General features: G+C 47.1%; 1 protein-coding gene across 4 annotated transcripts in view; it reads left to right on the forward strand.

Annotated features, from left to right (window-relative positions):
• KDM1B (lysine demethylase 1B) overlaps positions 1 to 24,725 on the forward strand; it is a 61,493-nt gene that overhangs the window by 22,350 nt on the left and 14,418 nt on the right. For all 4 annotated transcript variants that reach the window (XM_082731824.1, XM_082731822.1, XM_082731825.1 and 1 more), the window contains exons 7-14: positions 6,874 to 6,912; positions 10,770 to 10,974; positions 13,011 to 13,195; positions 15,878 to 16,054; positions 16,455 to 16,529; positions 19,440 to 19,577; positions 20,560 to 20,731; positions 23,669 to 23,796. In XM_082731824.1, coding sequence (XP_082587950.1) covers positions 6,874 to 6,912; positions 10,770 to 10,974; positions 13,011 to 13,195; positions 15,878 to 16,054; positions 16,455 to 16,529; positions 19,440 to 19,577; positions 20,560 to 20,731; positions 23,669 to 23,796 — 1,119 coding nt within the window. The remainder of the gene's footprint in view (positions 1 to 6,873; positions 6,913 to 10,769; positions 10,975 to 13,010; positions 13,196 to 15,877; positions 16,055 to 16,454; positions 16,530 to 19,439; positions 19,578 to 20,559; positions 20,732 to 23,668; positions 23,797 to 24,725) is intronic.

Consider the following 24,725-nt stretch of genomic DNA (forward strand, 5'->3'; position numbering starts at 1 on the left):
TGGTTCCTGTGGGTGTGTCTCTGTGTCAGTGCCAAGGATGGGCAAGAGAAATGGCTCCTGCCAGTTCCTTTGTTCCCAGAGGTATCTCTCCATGATCACCGCTTCTCTGGGACACGCTCTGAGATGAGCACCGAACCTCCCCACTGTGTGCCCCAGGGGTTCTTCAGATCCCTCTTTCATCCGTGCTGCGTGTCTGAGGATGATTTGCCCTTCCTCCTCTCCCAAGAGTAACCGTGATAGCGTCCGCGCTGGATCCCAGTCAACCCCATTGACCTTTAGAACTCCCGACTTTAAGTCCTGCTGGTTGCAAGAACTCATGAGATTTGGTCTTTCTTACTTTCCAAGCCAGTTGCTATGGGGATTCGTTGCCCCCGTGCACTCCCCCATGTGCCACTCTGTCTCTTGCTGGTCTCTGCAACCACAGCCCCTCCTCCCTGCTGCAGTGGCCAGGATCCATTTCTCCCCCAAGCTGCATCTCTGCACTCCCACCTTCCTCAGTGTGGCCTTTTCTCTCGCTTTAGTGGTGGAGTTTGTTCTGTCAGTCTTCAGATCAATTTCTGGGATATTTAGGATGACTTGATGATGGTCTAGTTTTATTTGTGGGTCGGGGCAAGCCTAGGGTCCTCCTCCTCTGCTATCATCTTCCCCTCTGAAAATAAAGTTTTATTGGAACACAGCCATGCTCATTCTTTATGTATTGTCTGTGGCTGCTCTCATGCTCCAGTGGTAAGGGGTTTGTGATGTAGACTGTACGATACACGGGCTTTAAAGTATTTACTGTCTAGCCCTTTACAGAAAATGTTTCCCAACGTCTGTTCTGATCCATGAGCATGGTATATCTCTCCATCTTTTCAGGCTTTTTAATTTTCTCCATAGTGTTTTTCTAGTTTTTCACTGAGGGTGTCCTTTGTTAAATTTATTTCTAGATATTTTGCTTTTTTCTGTAATTATAAGTGGAATTTATTTTTAACTTTATTTTCAAGTTGTTTGTTAAAATTATGTAGAGATACAAGTTGCTTGTATGGGTTGACTTTCTACCCAGAGATTTTCTTGAATTCACTTATTAAATTTCAAAGATCTTTTTGTAGATTGCTTTGGATTTTCTACCATCATAGCAACTCTTGTGCTTTTTTTAAAAACTAAATTTTGGGGCTCATTCTTCTTCTTGCCTTATTACTTTGGCCACGACCATCAGCACAGAGTTGAGTAGAAGTTGGAGAACAGCTATCTTTTCTTGTTCCTGACTTAGGAGCAATGTGTTCAGTATTTTATCATTATGTATAGTGCCAGCTGTAGCTTTTCACAGATGTCTTTGATCAGACTGAAGAAGTTCCTCTCTTTCCCTACTTTTCTGAGAATGTTTATTATTTTTTTTTAAAGATTTTATTTATTTATTTGACAGAGAGAGATCACAGTAGACAGAGAGGCAGGCAGAGAGAGAGAGAGAGGGAAGCAGGCTCCCTGCCGAGCAGAGAGCCCGATGTGGGACTCGATCCCAGGACCCTGAGATCATGACCTGAGCCGAAGGCAGCGGCTTAACCCACTGAGCCACCCAGGTGCCCCTGCTGAGAATGTTTTGTTATGAATGGATGTTGGATTTTGTTAGAAACTTTCTCTACATCTTTTGTTTTGTTTTGTTTTAAGATTTATTTATTTATTTGACAGAGAGAGAGAGAGAGAGAGAGATCACAAGTAGGCAGAGAGGCAGGCAGTGGGGTTGGAGGGAAGTAGGCCCCCTGTTGATCAGAGAGCCTGATGTGGGGCTCGATCCCAGGACCCTGGGATCATGACCTGAGCCGAAGGCAGAGGCTTTAACCCACTGAGCCACCCAGGTGCCCCGCCAGTTGTGTTTTTGAAGAAATGTATTTTATCTTCACTGTCAGACTTGTTAGAGTTGTTGCACTGTTCCGTCATTCTCCTCTCAGTGGGATCTGTGGTGGTACCCCTGTTTCATTTTTGATGTTGGCAGTTTGGGAGGAAAGGGTAGAAAGCACAGATCTAAGCCGGGGGGGCCAGGGTTCCGGAGTTGGCAAGTCCTGTGCTGAAGCCGTTCCGTTCAGCACCTGAATTGGTGCTTGGGCTGGACCTTTGGAGCAGAAGCCATTTGCGGGACAGGAGAGGAGAACGAGGGAGGGGCCTGATGTGGGGGCTGGGTAGTTCATTTTCCAGGCTGAGTGGGTCCAGAGACGGGAATCGGGGTTGGAGTGTCAGGTGAGCTGATCAGTATTGCGTACCCTGAGCTTAACGACTAGCGCCTGTGCCTCAAATGATTTCTCAAGTGGATTCCATTGTATTTAAAAGGAGAGCTGGGCCAGGGAGCAGTCAAAAATAGCAGACTATTTTACTAGATACTATCCTTGGGGCCATTCTTACCCAACTTGCTTTTGTGAAGCTTCCAGACAATTGTTCTAAGGGATTAAACAGATATCTTGGATGGTTTGCCTGATGATGTCATGTTACTAAACAGTAAGTATGTTTTACATGCAGGGTTTATATGAAAATAATTTGTCCTGGCTCTGGTTTAGCTGGGTTTGGAGTTCTGCGCCATCCCTCTTCTCATTCACCTGTGGTAACAGAAAGTACAATTTCGACGTCGTTTCTTTTCTTTTCTTTTCTTTTCTTTTCTTTTTTCTGACATCGTTTCTACTCATCTTCAGGTCATCTGTGTCCCTTTTCCAATTTACCTGATTTTCCTTCCTGTGGTCCGTGTCTTTTTCACTTTCTTCAACTTGAACTGCTTGGGAATACCCCAAGGTTTTCTGTAGAATGAGCTTGTTTTTTAGAAAAATGACATGTGCTCATCTTTGAAACATTGAAACAATACAGAAAAGAACAAAGATGATAGCCAAAAAAACAAGCTCATGCGGTCACCATCACAAAATCACCATTGTCATTCGAAAATATTCCCCTCAGTGTGTCTGAGGAGAAGGTCCGGCTGACATACCGCTTTGGTATGTCACACATACTACCGCATGTGCTGGTGTGAAGTTCCGTGGTTGCATTTCACACAACCAAACTTAACATAAGAAAAAGAAGCCAAAGGGAACTAAGAACTTGCTGAACGTGGAGTAACAATTTCTTCAGCACAAGGAATAGTAGTTTCTGAAATCTCCCTGAGGGGCGCCTGGGTGGCTCAGTCCATTGAGGGTCTGCCTTTGGCCCAAGTCAGGGTCCTGAGATTGAGTCCTGCATCCCCCTGGCCCTCTACTCAGTGGGGAGCCTGCTTCTCCCTCTTACTCTGTGCTCTTGTGCTCTCTCAAATAAATAAATGAAATCTTAAAAAAAAAAAAGAAAAAGAAAAGAAAAGAAAATCTCCCTGAAAGACTAAGAAGATACGTGAGGAGAATGCTGGGGGGTTGGAATCGCCCTCCCTTCTTTTTTAAAATTGCATGTTTCAGTCTTAGATGCTCATTAACACTGGGACACGAAAGAGGAAAAAGTAGATTACATCACACTTCGGGCCACCCCGCCTTTTCCTCACTCCCAGTGCCTGTTAGCGTTTTGGGTCACTTATTCCCAGTCCCCATAATCGCTCCGTTGTTTACTCTTGCTTCCGTGCTCATGGGGCTTTACTTGTACTGTCCCCACAATTTCTGTACCACAGTTCCTCTGTCCCCACTTCTTTATTGCGGTTCCTCACGTGGTTGGATGTATTTTAACTGCAGGCACTTTTCCCCAGCAGGGGCTCTGAGGTGTCAGATCTCTTCCATTGTTGAAAACTTCATTGTCTTTCTCTCCTCTGGCCTCCCACCATCTTAAAGTGGAACGGTTTGCGGTCTTAAATTCCAGCTTCTGACGATGCCATCACTGTTCTCATCTCCTTCTCCCCTCCAGAGATCCCCTTCCAGACCTACTGCCCCAGTCTCGACTGATTGCCATCCGTAGCCAGAACGTTTGAAATATTTATTGAAATGGTGTTTATTGACCCAGAGTCACTTCGGTCTTCAGCTTGGCATTCTGTCAAGGACAAAGTCTGGAGAGGTGTATTTGTAAACCAGTATTAAACAGCACGGTAGTGAGCGCCACCTGCTCTTTTGGGGCTTTGCTTTTGGTCATTAATACATCTTTTTTAGAGAAGGGGAGAGACAGGCGGGGAGTGGCAGAGGGGGCAGGAGACAGAACAGGAGAGAGAGAATCTCCAGCAAACTCCATGGCCAGCTTGGAGCCTGAAGCAGGGCGTGATCCCACGACCCTGAGATCCCACCTGACCTGAAATGAGGAGTTGGATGCTTAGTCAGCCGAGCCGCCCAGGCACCCCTGTTGGTTTATATAAAGATGCTTCCATATCAGCACACAAAGATCTCTTTGTTCTTAAAGACCATGTAGGACATAGTCCATTCAGTTGGTGTATCCTGATGAATTTACCCTGACTAAAGGGTATTTAGGTGACTTTTAAATTGTGTTTACTGTTAGGCGCCTGGGTGGCTCAGTGGGTTAAGGCTCTGCCTTCGGCTCAGGTCATGATCTCAGGGTTCTGAGATCGAGCCCCATATCAGGCTCTGGGCTCAGCAGGGAGCCTGCTTTCCCCTCTCTCTGTGCCTTCCTCTCTGCCTACTTGTGATCTCTGTCAAACAAATAAATAAAATCTTAAAAAAAAAAAATTGTGTTTACTGTTAGTGACAGTGCTACAGTGAATAGCTTTGTATCTATGCCATTGTCAGTCTACTTGTAGGATCAATTCCAGGAAGTGAAATTTCTGTGTCTAAGTATATATGGTCATTTTCTTTCTTTCTTTCCCTTTCCCTTTTCTTTTCTTTTCTTTCTTTTCTTAAGTAGGCTTCATCCCCAACTCTGGGCTTGAACCTCCTAACCTTGAGATTTAAGGGTCATGTGCTCTACTGACTGATACAGCCACACACCCTGATACGGTCATTTTAATATGAATTAATACATCGACACAAAAGCGGGTTTCTAATGCTACGTAAGGAATAAAGACTTAAAACAAGCACTCAGGTGCCCAGCACCCCGTTTTAGAAGCAGAGTGTTCCTTGCCAAGGCCTCTGTATCTCCCCCGGGGCCCCTCGGTACTTGTTTCTTCCCTCCCCTGCAAGTGTTCTGCAGCGTTCTGAATTCTGCATGTATTATGCCTCTGCTTTTTGTTACAGAGTCATGCATATTTATGAAACCAAAACAACATGTAACATTTTCTGTATTTCTGTGTTGGTTATGAATTATGTCCTGTTGTTTGTATTCCTCTGCGACTTGCTCTTTTTACCGAACACTGAGGTTTTTCCATAAGTATCCATGTCGATGCCTGAGCCCTGGTTCATTACTTCTCCCTGCTGGGCAGTATCGCTGTGCGTAAGCCCACCTGCCGCAGCGCACCTGTTCTGCTCGTGCACGTGAGGGTGGTTTCTCATTTGGGGCTGTGAGCTGCACGCGAGCATTTTTGCACACCTCCCCTGGTGCCGGCATGCCAGAGTTTCTCTGGAATATTCCAAGGAGTCAGATTGGCCAGGCCATAGGGTATGCTGGTCTTCAGTTGATGTAGGTAACCTTTTTATTAAAGTATAACATAGAAACAGAAAATGTACAAATCAAAATGCGGAACTCGGTGGCGCTCCAGAGAGTCCCTCTTTAACCAGCTCCCAGTAGAGAAATTGAACTTTTCCCAGCCCCACAGGAGGCCCCCCCTGCACCCCTTTCACTCACACCCTCCGTCCCTTGCTCCCCTACTCTCTGGGCTGGCTGACTGGACTTGTAAGTGGAATCACACAGTGTGCGTTCTCCGGGGCCTGTCTCTTTGTCGCCGTTATGTTTGTGCGGTGTGCCCCTGCGGTAGTGTGTGGTGTGTGCTTGGTTCTTTTGCATTGCTGTGTCATTGGCTGTTTTTTTTTTTTTGTTTTATTTTTATTTGTTTGGGAGAGAGACAGAGATAGAGCACATGAGTCAGGAGGAGAGGGAGAAGCAGGCTCTCCAGTGAGCAGAGAGCCAGACGCAGGACTCGATCCCAGGACCCTGAGATCATGACCTGAGCAGAAGGAAGATGCTTAATGACTGAGCCACCCGGGCGCCCCAGTGGTCTGTTGTTTGAACAGAACACTGTTCTACTCTTGGTGGACTTCTAGGCTGTGATTAGCTTTTTTCTATTACAAATAGTGCTCCTTTGAACATTTTTTAAAAAGATTTATTTATTTTGGGGCGCTGGGTGGCTCAGTCGGTTAAGCATCTGCCTTCAACTCAGTTAATGATCTCACGGTCCTGGGATGGAGTCCTGCATCTGACTTCCTGCTCAGCAGGGAGTCTGCTTCTCCCTCTCCCTCTCTGCCCCTCCTCCCTCCCTGCCCCCCCCAGAATAAATAAAATCTTTTAGATTTTATTTATTTATTTGAGTGAGAGAAAGAGAGGGAGTGGAGGAAGGGGCAGAGGGAGAGAGAATCTCAAGCAGACTCCTTGCTGAGCGGGGGGAGCCCTGCGGGAGGCTCAGTCTCAGGACCGAGATCACGACCTGAGCTGAAACCAAGAGTCCGATGTTTACCGGACTGAGCGCCTCAGGTGCTCCTGAGCATTTCTAATACTTCTGTGGGTGCACACGTTTGAGAGCCCCTGTCAAAAAACTAGCCAGGTGTGAACTGCTGTGTGTATCGCTTGTATGTCTTCAGCCTGCAAGGTAGTGTCAAATTATTGTGCGTTTAAATGTTGCGCATTTTGTCAAGTTGCCCCCAAAGTCCTTCCGCTCCTTCAGCTCTCCACCCGGGACCTCTTTACGGCAGTAGCTGTCTCCTCCATGCCCTCAGCGCTGGCTTGTTTTATCCCATTTGTCGCTTTTACTTGCTGCACAGGTGAAGAGGGGTGTCTTAACTGAAAGCAAACGGACACTTAATGCCTGTAGTTTATAAGTAAATCTAATTAACAGTTGGTTTTCTTTTGCAGCCCGAGACCTCAGACCATTGTTCCCTTCCAGAGGATCTAGTGAGTATTTGAGCACATCCTGGACCACAGTTCATTGTGCCCTCGATGATAAAAGTACTGTCAGTGACAATAACAGTTTCATAAGTTTCTCTCTATTTGGTTGCTGATCAAAGGCTTTTGATCTAACCTGACACCGGTGTAATGAAAGTGTTAGGAGTCATGGGTGATCCTTCCCTCCCTTATAGAGAAAAATAAAATTATATGGCCACACGTTAAAAGGAATTAAAAGGGAAGAAATGGGTAGCTTGCCTTACTCCGCAGATCTGCCTTGTTTCTCATGGGCGGCTTTTGGGACCTTATCTCTGCTTGAATCTTTCCGAGAAAAGAACGAGAGGCCCGTAATTTGATGGCCTTGGCCCAGATTCAGCTGCAAGAGAGTGTTCTTGTGTATTCTGAGCTGGTCTCTGCCCGCGGGGGGCGGGGAAGCAGCGCCTCCGGCTGGCCGAGCCTCAGGGTCTCGTTTCTCCTGTGGACCTTCGCTCCAGGAGCTGGTAGAGCCCTGGCCGGTGTGGTAGATCCCACGCTGTTGTAGAAAATGGTGTCTTGCGTTTCTGAGAGTCTGAAATTCCGAAATTCTGAGCTATTCTGCGTTTCAGTAATACAGAGGTGTTCATTTGTGGTTTTTTCACATGTCTGAAACTTGGGGGCTGCGGTTGAATTTTAGGCAATGGGAGAAGTGACATGTATTAAATCTACTTGAAATCCATTCTGTTACATCAAGGGATGTGTGAGATACACACATTTTTTAAATGGCCTCCATGCCCAGTGCAGACCCCAGCTCTAGGGTCAAGACCTGAGCCGAAATCAAGAATCAAATATTTAGGGACGCCTGGGTGGCTCAGTTGGTTGGACAACTGCCTTCGGCTCAGGTCATGATCCCGGAGTCCTGGGATCGAGTCCCGCATCAGGCTCCCAGCTCCATGGGGAGTCTGCTTCGCTCTCTGACCTTCTCCTCGCTCATGTTCTCTCTCACTGCCTCTCTCTCAATAAATAAATAAAAATCTTTAAAAAAAAAAAAAGAATCAAATATTTAACTGACTCAGCCTCCTAGGTGCCTCCCCCCATGTATTTTTAATAATTAGTTGTACCCTCAAGCATTTCCATAGGAAAGCAGTGGCCCAGATAATTTTAGGATTTCGGGTAGACAGGTAGATACAAAGGAAAACATAGCCAAGTACATTTGCAAGGCCTGATGAGTCTGTCTGCTGGCATTCAGACCCTTTGGTATACAGAACACTGAACTTTAGGACAGAGGCCTTATTGTTAGGATATAAGAACTTTAAAAAGTGTAGAAGAGTTCCTGGATTTCATCCGCCAGTTATTTACTTTTGTGTAGGGTTAAGGAAGAGTCTAGAACAGGTTTATAGCCGTATCTCCTGCTTTACCCCTGTTCTATGCCTCTGGATTCAGGGGCCACTTTTTTTTTTTTTAAGATTTTATTTATTTGACAGACAGAGATCACAAGTAGGCAGAGAGGCAGGCAGAGAGAGAGGAGGAAGCAGGCTCCCTGCTGAGCAGAGAGCCTGATGTGGGGCTTGATCCTAGAACCCTGAGATCATGACCTGAGCCGAAGGCAGAGGCTTTAACCCACTGAGCCACCCAGGTGCCCCTTATTTTTTTATTTAAAAAAATGTTTTTTAACGATTTATTTATTTTGAGGGAGAGATGAGAAAGTGAGCGAAGGGGGCAGGGGAGTGGCAGAGGGAGAAGCCAACTAATAAATAAAGGAGCCCAAAGCGGGACTCGATCCCAGAACCCCAGGATCATGACCTGAGCTGAAGGCAGGTGCTTATCCGACTGAGCCCCCCAGGCAACTCCAGGTTCACTTTGCAAGCAGGTTCTAAGTTTTGAGCGCCTGTATTCGTTTCCTAGGGCTGCTGTAATGCGTTACTACAAACTAAGCAACAGAAGCACGTTGTCTCCTAGTTTCAGAGGCTGAGTCTGAAGTGAAGCTGTTAGCAGGGCTGTGCCTCCACGAAGGTCTGGGGTGCTTCTGTTAGCCTTTTCCTGCCTCCGGTGGCAGCAGCAATCCTTGGCGTTGGTTGGCTTGTCCAGGGGTTACTGCAGGCTCCCGTGACCCTCTCCCTGCGTGTCTTCCCCGCTGTGTCCCTTCTCTTCCTATAAGGACACCAGTTGCACTGAAGTTAGAGCTCACCCTACTCCGTGTGACTGAGGACGTCTATAAGGACCCCGTTTCCATTTAGGTCGTGTGCTGAGGTTCTGGGTGGATGTGGATTTGGGGGGAACCTGGTGTAAAGATGCTGATGGACTGACTCTATTGAGTATGATTTCTTACGTGGTACGTGTATTGGTGAGAGTGGGGTTCTCGATGGTGTCCCGACAGAGTGACAGCCAGGTGCCCGGGGACTGATGGGTGCGCTGGGGGGGACACGCTCAGAACAGGACAGAGTACGTGTTCGCGGGTGGCTGTTGGAGCTGCTCACACCCCTGTGCAGAGACGACTCGGAGCATGGTCAAGGGGCTTCTTGGGGAGGAAGGGCTCGGAGCAGGTAGCAGGAGGGCAGGGCCTCTGGTGGGTCCCGGAAGCCCGAGAACTTGGGTTCCTGTTCGTTGAGGCGTCTCCATTCCTACCTCTGCACGGTCCGTTTGGAGTGTCGGGATCTGAACTCTCCGTTTACCCTGTCCTTGGGGCTACACCAGGAAGGGGTCCGCAGAGGCGGCCCTGGGGTGTTGGGGGTAGAACTGAAGCTTCTCTTCTCTTTCGGTATGGCCCGGGCTGGCTGAGGGCAGCCTGAGAGCTTACAGCAGACCGACATGCCTTCATGGCGGAGCAGGTAAAAAGAATGTGTGAAGCAGCTGGGAGTCACTGAACGCATGTGTCGGGGCTCGTCCTAAACGGAGAAGTGCTGGCCCCAGACTTGCACCCCATGAAAGCCAAGGAGCAAACAAAATACTTCTGCAGACTGGCTCACCCTCTGGACCTTGAGGCCACAACGCCCGCTCGACAGCAGGTGGCACGTGCTTGGGAGCCCGGAGGACGGACACCAGAGGCGTCCGGGGCTCAAGGCTCTCCTGTATCAGATTCTTAGAGTTCTTGGATCGTGCGCTCAAGATCACGTTTAGAAACCGCCATCGAGCCTGGGCTTGGCGGCAGAGGAGCTCTGGAAGCCAAGGAAATTTTATTCTTACTGCAGTCGTTAGTCATCGTGGGGATGCTTTGATCCGATGACTCCATGTGTTAAATCAGCTCTGAAATGTGATCACATAGTTTAAGGCCAAAAATAGCTTTTTTGTTCAGTTCCACATTTAACGTCTTATTTCGATAGTTGTCACGTATTTCTTCCTCTGAAAGTGTTTAGTAGCTTCTAGCAAAAAGGAGTCCTGCTTGACAGCTTCTCAGGAGGACGATCTTTTTCCGCCCCATATTATGGGTTCCGTCCTCTCGAGATCCCTAGTGAAGGGGGCGGGGTTTGGGTGATCAGGGATTGCTGAACAGAGAGACGTTTCCCGGGTCAGGCTGAAACCTGGGCTTGCAGTTAGGGGATGGCACTGGCTGTTACATTACCTGTGATGCTGCTGCAAGGTTGGAAGGCTGTCCTAGATGTAGCTGGGAGACTGACTTGGTGTTGGGGGGCAGCGGGTCAGTGTTGGGGCGGGGTTGGGGGAGGGTAGGTGCGGGGCGCAGGAGGAGGTTGTTGCCGCCCATCCGGAAGAACTCTGCTAAGAAACCTCTCCGGGCACCGTCGGCCGTCTTTATTTCTAAATCTGAGTGTGCCGAGCTCTGGTGCGGGGCCGTGGAGGGTGAGGGGGCAGGAAGCCGTCCGTCCTCGGCTGAGCCTGCGTGTCTGTTTCTTGTCTGCCATTGTGCCTCTTGGTCTCGCTCTGCCCCACTCCAGAGAGTGTCGGAAGTGTCCAACCACTGGTGGTACTCCATGCTCATCCTCCCTCCCTTGCTGAAGGACAGCGTGGCCGCACCCCTGCTCTCTGCCTACTACCCCGACTGCGTGGGCATGAGCCCGTCTTGCGCCAGCACCCACCGCGCAGCCGGCAGCAGCAGCCCCGGGAAGCTGGAGCACTCCAAGGGCGTCCCCTCCTCGCTGGGTGAGAGCTGGTCCTGGCCCTCCCTGCTTTCCTTCCCACCCCCCCCACCCCCCCGCTTCTCCTGGAATGGGGTGGGGGAGCAGAATGCAAAAGATTTTTTTCAAGTGTGTGCAACGTGATCTAAAGCACCGTGTGATTTCATGGCTTTGGTTGTGCCGTGGCTCGGTCATAGCGTTCACATATATCACGTGGTTCGTGTCCACGTAGGTGGTCCATCCCGTGGGGTGTCTAACACTGGTCCAGGAATTGTATCTACCAAGGTTGATGAGTTATGTCATTGAAATTTGAGTGGCTGCATCATTTGATGGTAACTCAAAACTCTGACATGCCGGGAGAAAGTTTCGACCATATGAGCAGCCTTTTTCTCTTTTTTCTCGGAGTCTTTTTTTGCTTCTAATTATGCCATGTAAAACCTCAGTGAAGTGATCAACTTGAAGAAAATCCAAAACTTCAGGTCAGGCCAGATAAACCAGTGACCGCTTACTCCAAATGGATCTTTAAAGTTCTCCACCCAAGTTCTTAGTGTCCCAGCAAGAATTCTAGACCTTCCCCTGTCCACAAACTAACAAACTTTTATGTTTGATGATGCAAATAGATTTTGACCTAAAAGCCCTATTTTAAGGGTCTCTTTTAATTTTTTTTTAGTTTTTTTTTTTTTTTAAGATTTTATTTGAGAGAAAGTGTGAACAAGCATGAGTGTGGGGGGTTTGGGTAGAAGGAGAAGCAGACTCCCCACTGAGCTGGGAGCCCCATGCGGGGCTCGATCGTAGGCTTGATCGTAGAACACTGAGATCATGACCTGAGCAAAGGCAGATGCTTAACTGCTTAAGCCACAATGCACCACCCTATTTAAAGTTTTTTAACCAAGAACACTGGGCCCTCTGAAAATGTGGATGTGGCCCGAATCGAACCCCAAGTGGTAAGTCCCAGGGTTAACAAAGGTTAGCCCGCCCTTAATAGGCACTCAGATGTTATTAGTGGTTATGGATATTGGGAGGGACAATTTGGCCATGAATCAAAAACCTTAAAATAGACTCCCTCTTTATTCTAGAATTTGTCGTAAGTAATTATCAAGGTAAATCCTCAAAGGGTTAATCCAAAGATTTACATGACATTGTTTACAATAGTAAAATAATTATATGAAATTTAAGTGCCCAGGAACGGAGGAGTAGTTAAATAATAGGAAAACACGCTGTGTCTGTTGAAGTCCCAGTGTTTAATGACAAGGGACAGTGGTCTTGAAAATCAGGTTAGGAAACAGCATATCTTTCAGGCTTTTAAAAAACAAGTGCATGATACGTTAATAGTCTCTGTGCGTAGAAACAGCACAGAGGATAGACTGTGGCCTTAAATGTTACCCACGGCTCCAGGGTTATCTGAGGTCATTAATTGTTCTGTACCTCTGTGAACTGATTCACGTTCTAATCGGAAAAATTCCAGTGAAGGTTACTTTTAAAATTTATTTCCACGGGGAGCTGGTGTTCGCAGAGTTTCAGTCTTACAAGATAACAAGTTCTGGAGACGTGTTGCCCAGCAGTGTGAATATCCTTAACCCAGTTCAATGCTACACGTAAACAAAGATAAGACGATCGATTTTATAGCCCGTGTTTTGTTTGTTTGTTTGTTTTTTAAAGATTTTATTTATTTATTGGACAGAGATCACAAGTGGGCTGAGAGGCAGGCAGAGAGAGGGGGAAGCAGGCTCCCTGCTGAGCAGAGAGCCCGATGCAGGGCTCGATCCCAGGACCCTGAGACCATGACCTGAGCCACCCAGGCGCCCCTACGGCAGGTGTTTAACACCCATGAAAACCTTAAAAAAAACTTTTTTTTTTCCATACCATGGAAATTCCGTTGGTGAAGAAAGAATGGGAGGAATACGCAGTTCCCGTGTATTTCATCTAACTAGACGGGGAGTGCGAATGCGCCTGCGGGACAGACCGTAGCCCTGGCTGAGGCTGTCCTTTCCGCTTCGCGCCTGCTCGGTCGCTTACCTGGGTCGCTGTGTGTGCGACGCGTGCCTCTGTGCCTTCCGTCAGTTCCAGGCATGAACCGGTACTTCCAGCCCTTCTACCAGCCCAACGAGTGTGGCAAAGCCCTGTGCGTGCGGCCGGACGTGATGGAGCTGGACGAGCTCTACGAGTTCCCGGAGTACTCCCGAGACCCCACCATGTACCTGGCTTTGCGGAACCTCACCCTCGCCCTGTGGTACACTAACTGCAAAGTGAGTGGAGGGAGGCCCCCCCGTGTGCACGGGCCGGGGCTGCTCTGGAAGGAGGGGGGGCTGCTGTATGGTGAGGGGGGGCTTGAGATCAGGGACTCTCTGCCTTCCCACCGTGGACACTGGGTGGATGTTCATCGTGTGGGGGCTGCCCGGTGTCCTGTAGGATGTTTCGTGGTTTCCCTGGCCCCTGCCCCCTAGATACTAGAACATCCCCCGTTGTGACAACCAACATTGACCCCAGGTGTTGCCTCCCGGGCACTGAGTCTCCCCATCCTGGGAACCACCACATTGAGACCATATGTCCGAATTTTTGACTCTCTAGTGATTGAGTATAAGGTGCAAAGTTTGGTTCAGAGAGTTCCAGCATGAATGCCGAGAGGAAAAAAAATAAAGCATTAAAGAAAGTGTCATAACCCCTTGAGGGCAGGCATTCTTACTGGTGCTTTGCTGTCTGCTGAGATTAAAGATATGTTAGGGGCCTCATACAGCCCCCACCTGGAAAGGGGGGAGACCCTATGAGAGGGGATAGGAGCTTTTGTTATCATTATTATTATTATCTAAACAAAGGCTTTCATGACCCTAGTATTTTTCTGACTTATTAATTTCTCCTGCAATTATTTGAGTGATTGCTGAATGCGGAACATCTGGCAAGGCCGCAAAAGTAATCTTGATTCAGGAAAGATACTCCAGATGGACCGTGCTGTCTCACTGGATTAGAATCCAGCACGAGATGGCCTGATCCGGTTCACGGCTGTTAATGCAGTTTCTACGAATTCTGTGAGTGGGTTGGATGAGGCAGAATTGTTCATTTCCTCCCCAGCAGGCTGGAGGTAGATGCTCAATAAACATTTGCTGAACTGAACAAAATTGTGGTCAGAATTTCCTGTAAATAAGTTGTAAAGATAAACTCTTCAGAAACAGCCTTGGATTCATTTTTCTTCACATTTCTTTTGGTTCGACTTCGAAAATTGATTTATGGTGGTGAAGAACCTTATAGGAAAAAATCCTGAACCTTATCAGCCTGGATCTATTTTAATATTTAATAAAATAGTATGCTTTGTGTTTAATATTCTAGTGGGGAAACATATATTTGCCGTGAAAGAACCAAAGATTTTGAAAAAAAATTTTTTTTAGAATTCATGACTACAAACAAGTGTTTTTTACCTTCTGCACCAACCCAAGCCAATGTTATTTCTTGAACACGTTTGACCCTTAGACAATGTGGGGATTAGTGGCGTTGATACCTTTCACACCCCCGCCAGCCCAGTCAAAAGTCCACATATAACTTGGCTCCTTCTAGAACTCAACTATAAATAGCCTGCTGTTGACTTGAAGCCTTACCAATAATGTAAACAGTTCATTGGCACATATTTTGTATGTTGTATGTATATTATATACTTATTCTCACAAGCAAGTAAGCTACAGAAAATGTTATTAAGTACCACACTGTGCTTATCGAAAATGTCGACGTGTGAGTGGACTCACGCAGTTCAACCCCGCGTTGGTCATGGGTCTACTGTAAGTCCTCTTCCTGTGTGTGGTTCGGTTCTTTCAGAGCTGGGGGGTTGGGGACCAGTAGAGGATGCGCCAGAGTTTGGGACCCCCACTCTTGAGCCTGTTCTAACTTCATGACCGTGGGTCAAGGCTATGTTAATCTTGTATCTTTGAAATGTTCCAAGGCCTTGACGACAGAGGGGTGTGCAGGAAAAGGCAATGACTGTTTTTTTTTTCTTAACATTCCTAAATCTGTCTCCTCACATCTTATTGGTGATGAGAATCCAGGTTTTTCTGCTGCTGGGATAAGTGACAGCATGGGCTTCTGCTGTGGCTCTTGCTGTGTGATGTGTGGAGTCAGGAACGTATCTGCGACGTGGACAGCCCCCGGTCCCTGTAGCTGTCCTTGGGGAGGAGAAGATGAGCTGATGGAGTAGAAAGTGCCTTGTCTTCCTTTTGTCCCTTTCTCCCTTTTTCTTCCTTCACCAGGCAGTCCTCCCCACCCCCTTTGATCCTACTATGTCTTAGTGACACAAGATGGACTTGAGTACCCCAAGAGGGGTTTGGTTTGGTTTGGTTGGTTATTGTGGTAAAAACACAATGTAAAATTTACCATTTTTACCATTGTAAAAGGTACAGTCTGTGGCAATAAATAGTGTTGTGTAATCATCCCCACATCTTGTTCTAGAACTTTTGGTGACCCCCAGAGGAAACCCCACAGCCAGTAAACAGCGACTCCCCATTCCTCCCTCCCCCCAGCCTCTGGCAAGCACTGATCTACTTTCTGCCCCTCTAGATTTGCCCATGGCGAGTTGTTCCTACAAATGGAATCCTACAGCATGTGATCTCCCGTGAGGAGCTTCTTCAAGCAGAATGCCGTTTGTAGGATTCCTCGGTGTTGTGGCACGGATCAGTACCTCATTTCTTTTTATGGCCAAATAATGGCCCACGTACCTATCTACCCCCATTTGGTTTGTCCATCATCCGTTGATGGACCCTTGGATAGTCCCACCTTTTGGCAATTTGAGTAGCGGGAATAAGAATTTTGTATGAGCTTCCGTTTTCAGTTCTTTTCAGTGGATACCCAGGAGGGGGCCTGCTGGGTCACAGAGGAAGTCTGTTCAATTTTCGAGGAGCCCAGAGTTCCGTCTACTTGTCTTAACAGTCTGGTTTTGTTTGCACACACAGGAAGCTCTTACCCCTCAGAAATGTATTCCTCACATCATTGTCCGCGGTCTCGTGCGTATCCGGTGCGTGCAGGAGGTGGAGAGGATCCTTTATTTTATGACGAGGAAAGGTCTCATCAACACGGGAGTTCTCAGCGTCGGCACCGACCAGCGTCTTCTTCCTAAAGATTACCACAACGTAGGTGGCTGTTGCTCTCACGGTAACACAGCCGCCATCACGATACATGCTAGTCTGCGACAGCAGCATTAGTGGGTACTAGTTCATGGTACTCGTGTCAGTCACGTGATCACCACAGACGCTACAGAGTAAGAGTTGTGTAGACTGTGCTCCTCTGGGGAAGAGACTATCAGGCACCGGTGCCCTAGACTGTGGAAAAGAGGAGGGGCTTATTAAATGCATCCATATTCTTTAGGAAAGTAATTTTCTATGAACATCCAAGAAATGTAGATGAACTAGTGTGGCTTGGCAGTTAGTACCTTCTTAGAACAAGGAGAACAAGAACAATATATTGCTTTCATTTCTCTCATTGGGTCCTTTTTAAAAATTTTTTCCTTTTTTTTTTTTTTTTTTTTTAAAGAAATCTGTCATCATTATCGGGGCTGGTCCAGCAGGATTAGCAGCTGCTAGGCAACTGCATAACTTTGGAATTAAGGTAAGAGTTTTGGGGACATGGAGTTGATAACAGATGGTTAACCGTGCCCTTTGGTCCAGAATTTCTAAGATTTAGAAACTGGTTTCTGATTTTGGTGGAGAGTGTGAAATCACTGTATATCTTTATAATCTTTCTAACTGCTCCTAGGAAAGATACAGCATTTGAAATGGGTTTAATAAAAGAAAGGTGGAGGGAATAGCCATTCTCAGCAGCTTTAGGACAGGGTTTATTTTGTTTTTTTTTTTTTAGGATTTTATTTATTTATTTGACAGACAGAGATCACAAGTAGGCAGAGAGGCAGGCAGAGAGAGAGAGGAGGAAGCAGGCTCACTGCTGAGCAGAGAGCCCAATGCAGGTCTCAATCCCAGGACCCTGGGATCATGACCTGAGCCGAAGGCAGAGGCTTTAACCCACTGAGCCACCCAGGCACCCCAGGACAGGGTATTAGACTCCTTTTTTTTTTTTTTTTTTAAGATTTTATTTATTTATTTGTCAGAGAGAGAGGGAGAGAGCGAGCACAGGCGGACAGAATGACAGGCAGAGGCAGAGGGAGAATCAGGCTCCCCACCGACAAGGAGCCCGATGCAGACTCGATCCCAGGACTCTGGGATCATGACCTGAGCCGAAGGCAGCTGCCTAACCAACTGAGCCACCCAGGCGTCCCAGGGTATTAGACTCCTAATGAGCAAATCAGAAGGGAGTCCGTGCAGAAACTAAAGCAGAAATTCTCCACGAGCTGTTAGTCAACACCACAGATGGCACACTGGGAAAAAGTCCTTGTTTTCGTAATAGTTTGAGATAACAAATAGCAGCTTGGAAATTCACTGTTTCCTGTATAAAATTTTCTGAAACACGCAGTAACTTTTCTCTTGCAAATGAAAGGTATCCTTTTTTGAGTAAGTTCTGTGCCCAGTGTGGAGCTTGAGCCCGTCACCCTATGATCAGCTGTCGTGTGCTTGACTGACTCGCTAGCCAGGTGCCCCTCAAAGGCACACTTGGAGTCTTGGAGTCTTACTTTGGAACATGATCTTTGCTTCTGGAAGCAAGATTGAATTGGTTAATCCGTGGTTCAGACAGAATTACGTGACTTCTAAAGGGCTATACGTACTTAAGGTGGTCTACTTCTCCAAGGTAGGATAGTTTTTCACTAGGGTGTGGCCTTCTTCCAGTTGCTCAGAATTAGCCTAAATAGAGACTTATAAAAAAATATCATGCAGTTCAGAATCTCATTTTCATTAGATTCATTCGAATTAACCACACCCCTCAATTTGTGACTTTCTAAGTCTGACACACTTCTTTCTTTAAAAAACTTATTTTTCAAGGACTTTGGTTTTAAGTTAAACCAAACATGAGAATCAGTTTGGTAGAATTGAATTAGTCTTAGCACTTTTCTCTGGCTGAAAGAAATTACAACTTGTTCACAATGTCTTTCTGCTGGAGGAGTTTCAGAGATGAGAAAAGTTTTCAGTAGCTATTTCTAAGAGAAGTTTTCCTCAGTTGAATGGAAAATATAAGCCTTGGGTTACATGATTTTCCTCACAAAGCAGAAGAACCTGAGTTGGATTTATGGGAAGTGTGTTTGCACTTCAAAGTATTTTCTGAATGGTATTAAGCTAGGACGTGTTTGAATTGATCATTTATGTATTCTAGCGTTAGCTATTAGCACCAAGATCTTTTGTTTGTTTTTGTTAGGGAAACTCACAGATGATATTGCAAGGAAGGTTATTAATATCCAAAGTCTAGGGGGCTGTCTTTAATACAGTACCTTCCTCTTACACTAAAACAAAACCAGACACCGCTGGGTCTGTGTTAATCTGTATGAAGTCAGAGAAAAGAGGGTGGGGAAGGTTAGAACCTCAGGTTGTAACCTTCCTTGTTGGAGAGAATGAGGAATAAGAATATTCAGAGGAGCACTCCCCTTCTCTGTTCTTGTTCACCAGGTGAAGAGACCAACCGTCCTTCTTCTGTTAGGAAAGAGATTCCCCAGAGTAACCGAGATGGTTGACTTGGGGAACATCCTTGAGCAAGTTGAAAGAGTCCTGTTAGGGATCCAGAAGTGAAACGAAGTAGGAGTCACATTTCCCCTGGGTTACTGCGACCCAAGGAAGCATGGCGCTCGTTGTCAGAACTGTCCACCACCGGCAGCTCCTCATGCCGTGCAAAATTGGGGGGAGGTAACGTTGTCTGGGTGTGGGGCCAACCTGCTTAGGCCAGGCCCACCAGGTCATAGTTGGGTAGTATGATCAACATACACTTTTATTTTTAACAGTAGTCCTTTCCTAGGGAAGTTAAGGCCTATTTGCAAAGCTGAAGGCATTTTGCAGAGACGTTTTATAGGAAAACTGACCTCTTTAGTCTGGTTTCTTATAGTGCTTATTTATTTATTTATTTATTTTTAAAGATTTTATTTATTTATTTGACAGAGATCACAAGTGGGGGTGGGAAGCATGCTCCCCGCTGAGCAGAGAGCCTGATACGGGGCCCAATCCCAGCACCGTGGGATCACAACGTGAGCCGAAGGCAGACGGTTTAACCCACTGAGCCACCCAGGCACCCCTCTTACAGTGCTTTTTAATTTATGGACTAGTATTAAGTAAAAACTTTCAGAGTACGTTTCATGTGCTAATTCATCCAATCTTATCATTATGGCATTGGAGACGAGAGAGATCTCGTTTGAGGGATCTAGCTAGCAGACCACTCACTCCCCTTCTTGCTAAAAACTGGATGGTTTGTTTCAACATCTACATTGGCTTCTGTTCACGCTACCTTCTTTTTAAAGTTTTTTCCCGAGTGATACCATAATTAACCAGATATGGAACTTACGTAACTGTGTGTCATTCTGGATTTATAGCACTGCTTTTAATACAGTTTCTTATCCTATTCAGCTTCCCTGATTGCCTGTGTTTTTAGGTAACTGTCTTGGAAGCCAAAGACCGAATTGGAGGCCGAGTATGGGATGATAAATCTTTTAAAGGCGTCACAGTGGGAAGAGGAGCCCAGATTGTCAACGGCTGTATCAACAACCCAGTAGCACTAATGTGTGAACAAGTGGGTTTCTTTCACATTTGTGTTGTAGATAATCAGAAGAAAAATTGGTCTCATTTTTCTTGTGTGTAGTATTAATAATGCTTTTTGATGATACAGAACCACCCCTAAATGATTTCTTGCCCCCTCACCCCACCCCCATGAAAAGTCAACAAAAGTAGTTACAGTTCTTCCTTTCAGAGAAGGTAGAACTGTAGCATGCATAAAAAAAATTTTTTTTGAGATTTTTAATTATATTTGTGTGTTATTTCCAGGCCACTCGATTGGCTCATCTTACGGTTGCCACATGGAGCCCATAAAAATACAGAAGGCCCAGCTACGCTTGACTTTTGGATAAACAACAAGTATTGTGTTTAGGATAAGTATGTCCCAAATATTCCATGGGATGTTTTGCATGCAATATTTGGGACATACTTACACTAAAAAAAAAAAACAAAAACAATAACAAACAGACACCAAAACCCAAACTACTCATTGTTCCTCTGAAAGTCCAATTTTACCTGGGCATCCTGTCTTTTATTGGGCGACTCTCTGTAGTTTCATTGAAGACCCGGTAGGCCCAAGGTTTTTTCCTGAAGTATTACGTATTGACAGTAAATTCAGCATCCCCTTCCATGAGTGTCTGTGTGGTTGCGTGCTCATTTACGGGAGAGTCCACAGTGGGGCTGGAATGTCAGAACAAGGAGAGGCCGTGCTCGGCCGTAGCACTGGGAGCATTAATACATGCTGCCCGCAAAGCTGTAGAGTGCATGGCATGGACGCTGCTGCTGTCACTTCACCTTCTCCTGAAATAAGGTCTCGTGGATTTCATGCTCTTTTTCTCACTGCCTCCCTTTGCTGCCACCCCCCAGGAAGCACATTTAGCTTTCTCTTCGAGAACTGCTAGACCATTTTCTCCATGAGAGCTCTGTCTAATTTCAGCTTAGAACCTGTAAGTATTTTTTCCAGGGCAAAATTTCACCTTCTTATTCTTATTATTTTGAAGCTTGGCATCAGCATGCATAAATTTGGAGAGAGATGTGACTTAATTCAGGAAGGTGGACGAATTACTGACCCCACCATTGACAAGCGCATGGATTTTCATTTTAATGCTCTCTTGGATGTTGTCTCTGAGTGGAGGAAGGATAAGACTCAGCTCCAAGATGTTCCTTTAGGAGGTATGGGGGAATGGCGTTCTGAATGTTCCATCGCAGTCCCCTTGTCTCCCTAGCTTGATGAACACTAGCAGCGTCCACCTGTGTGCTTGGACGTCTGCCGTCGGAGGAGTCCTGTGAAGGGCACCTGGCAGGCTCAGTCCGTAGAGCTTGCGACTCTTGATCTCGGGGTCACGGGTTCAGGCCCCATGATGGGCGTAGAGCTTGTGTTAAAACACACACACACACACACACACACACACACACACACACACACACACAGGAGAAGTCCTAGGAGCCTTCCTTCTGGACTGTTATGCTCTGGGGAGAACTTTCTCAAGGACCTGTAGAGGCTTGTGTGCGTGAACACACTCAGATCTTACGTTGCATAAAATAGCTGATGTTTAAAAGATTTACTTAAATGTTTAATTTTCAGCTTCCCAGAGGAGCTTATTTTAAGGAAACGTGGTATAGGCTCCATGTGAGTAGTCCCTACGTAATGTCCCTTCTAACCAACTGAGCCACCCAGGCGTCCCCGTAATGTCCCTTCTAGATGAAAAGAGTTTTTGTATGTCAGGATTTCTTTTCCCTTTTTGGGGGCAATAGCTTGAGGTTGTTTTGTTTGTTTTGTTTGTTTATTTGTTTTTTAGTATGTTTTATTTAAGAATGTAAGAATATGTGTTGCAGTTGGAAAATTTTAATTCAAAATTGTTAGGCTTTGTTACTAATTGGACCAAATATTCTCAGTTGATTGTACTCTTTGGAAAACTTGTCTGTAAGCACTCATTTTCACGAGGGTGCCAGTGGAGATTTGACCATTCTGCTTCTTAAGTTGATGTTCGTTTAGCCTACAGTTCTTACGACCTGTATGTACCACTCATGGGTTTTGGTGGCCTATTGTGGTTTCTTCAAGTGCAATCATTTGAACTCTGTTCTCAGGATGTTAATTTGCTTCAGGTGTATGTTTCCTTGAAAGGGTTCTTAGTTCTGCGTCCTGGTGTATGCTCCCTCATTGTTTGGGGTCGAGGTCTCAGTAGCAAGCACTGTCCCCTCTCTTTCCCCTCCCTTCCCCCTCCTGCTTGAGACCCTCCAGTCACCCTTATTTGTAAATGAGCCTCTACGGACTCTCACACAACATTTTCAGAAATTGGGCGGCACAGGGATCATTTAATCAAACGGAGTTAATGGCCAGACCCAGGGGGATGTTGTTGACTTTTCCAGAGTTGGGGACCGTTTCTAGGCTGACTTGGTGGATGTGCTCAGAATTTAGTGAGTGTTGTGTGTGTGGGGTGTAATCGCTGGATGGGGGGGGGGTCCTAAGACCCAAAAGGTCTTACACCCAAAAGGCCACCAGGTAAAAATGTTAACAATATTGCTTTGTCTTGGCCAATTAAAAAAAGTTATCAAGGGAGGGTCTGCGACACCAATTGTGTAAGTTGTGTTTTCTAATTAGTATTATCTGGGAAAGCTCTAATAACGGTGCATACGTGTCTGCATGAACAAGGTCCCGGTTCTCTCCCGCCTCGTAGTGTCTGTGCGGAGATGCCAGCTCATTAGCACTTTGCTGAAAACATCCAGATAGAAACACTGAGAAGCGAGAGTTAATTTCAGAGAGCATATGTACTAAAGCTTTTAAGTGTAATTTATATAAAATTCACATTAAGACTTTTCCCAGTCTATTAATACTTAATTTTATATCTTGGTTTTTAGAGATCTTGGTTCCTCCCAAATCTCTACAAAACCTGAAGGAAAATAGAAACCATGTAGCAGGAGGCAGGGATGGGACTGCAAGATGATCATGAAGGTAGCGCAAAGGCCCTGTGGTCGGGGGGCCGAAGCCTAGCACGGACCCAGCGGTGCCGTGGCCATCCCCATATCGTGATGTAGCATGAATTTGAATGAGAGGCTGGAGTTGTCAAGTTTTTTTTTTTTCTTAACTCACTTTCAGTTCCCTGTCTAGTTGAGCAAGTACACAGACTTGATAGAAGGAAGCTTTGAGTCTACAGCCTACATGTGGGCTGGTGGTCATCACGGCGAAGGTTATGAAGAAGTGCCATGTGCTAAGTTGTTTACAGTTTGTCAGACACGAGCCCCCCCCATCCCCCCACAAAGGGAATCTAAGACAGAGCCAAGCGATGATACCACAGGGCTGTGTGTCTGTGTAGTTGAGCGTTCCGGTTGCGTGGAATGGATGAAGGTGGGGGTTGCTAGTAAGCAGGATTCCCGAGGCGTGTGGTGGCCGGCGGATGCTGGAGTGGAAGGGGGCCGGGCCAGGCCGTGGGGGGCAGCCAGTGAGGGGCGAGGTGGCAGCAGTCCTCCCACGGTTGGCATTTACCCGGCAGAGACCCGGCTGCCCCTCAGCAGAGCGTGTGAACGGGCAGGTAGTAGGCGCGGTCTTTAGAAAGGCTGAAAGTGTGCTGGCTTGGTCTGGCTGTGGGTTTGGGGATTTATTACGCAGGCAGCAGAAAACCAGGAATGAAAAGGCATGGAGGCAGAAGGCTCAGGGGACGAAAGCCCGCGATGGATTATTCTTGTTTTGGAGAGAATGTAGCAGCTCTGCTGTAGGGCTCTGCCTTGAGGTGAGATGTTCTAAGAACTGGACTTGAGGTGGTCGCGGTACCAGAAAGGGAGGAGGAATTTTCTCTGGGGGCACAGGGGGTACCTCCCCCTCCAAACTTGAGCAAAAAAGAAGAAATTGTTCAACGAGGCAGTAACGAAACATGGTTGAAGATGCAGAGCCTACAGACTGTGTTTCCAGTTAAGATAAGCTTTTCCTTCCTGAGCGAAACCAACCTTATCAACATGTCCTGTGCCCCCAACCCCACGCACCCCGGGTTTCCTTGGGAAGGGACCTCCGCCGCTTGGGGGTTTGTGGGGTCGCCGGAGGAACAGAACGCAGGGTAAAGGATGAGGACAGGACGTGACCGCTCTTGGCTCTGCTTCGCTCCCTTCCCGTTACAGAAAAGATAGAGGAGATCTACAAAGCGTTCATCACGGAGTCCGGCGTCCAGTTCAGTGAGCTCGAGGAGCAGGTGCTACACTTCCACCTGAGCAACCTGGAGTACGCCTGCGGCAGCAGCCTCCGCCAGGTGGGCGGGCGCGCGGGTCTGTGTGCGGGGCCGGCTGCGGACATGTGCTGCTGCGCGCGCTTCCCCGTGCCGGGTGTTGGCCCTGAGCCAGGCTCGGCGCCTGGCGGTGCATGTGTCCGTGTGCCGGCTCTTGGCCCGGGTCTGCCGGCTCTTGGCCCGGAACCCGGGCTGCTCTGGGTAAACAGGAAACACGGGTTCTGCTCTTTGCAAGTTCAAAAACCATGACTTCTGAGCGAAGTCGCCCCACCGTGGTTTAGACCTTGTTTTGTTGTTAGAGCTGGAGAAACCTTTCTTCAGAGAGTGTGTCAGGAGGGCCCTGGCGCTGGATCTGCGCGGGGCCCAGAGCCGGGCGTGCTGGCTGCCTCCTTCCCCTGCGCGCCCCGCTCCGCGGAGGCCCTGCAGGCGGCGCTGGGGAGCCCTGCGCGGCCTGAGAGCACCGCTCTCCCGAGACCGAAATACAGGAGCTTTGCAGGCGTGGTCTGTGAATCTTGCTGAAATCTATTTAAACTTGCCTCACTCCTGTAACGACCAAGGTCTTGATACTCAGATCTTTTTATTTTGAATTGAGGCGCCACAGATGACCCTGGCTTATTTGTCCAAATCAGGATATCTCCATTTTCATTCGATTCTTTTTTTTTTTAACTCTTTTATTTGTCAGAGAGAGGGAGGGAGGGAGGGAGGGAGAGGTAGGCAGAGGGAGGAGCAGACTCCCCGCTGAGCAAGGACCCCCCCCCCAACACACACACACCCCACCCCCTGAGATCATGACCTGAGCTGAAGGCAGATGCTTAACCAGCTGAGATGCCCTGGCATTCACCATTGCCATCGGAGTAACGTTGTCTTCCAAAATCATGCAGGATTTCAGCCTCTATAGAAATGCCACGTTGGCGACGGTTGGCATGCTTATAGATAGAGTTCTCCAGTTTCAT

Source organism: Mustela nivalis (assembly GCF_964662115.1).
Source record: "Mustela nivalis genome assembly, chromosome: 5".
NCBI classification, from domain to species: domain Eukaryota; kingdom Metazoa; phylum Chordata; class Mammalia; order Carnivora; family Mustelidae; genus Mustela; species Mustela nivalis.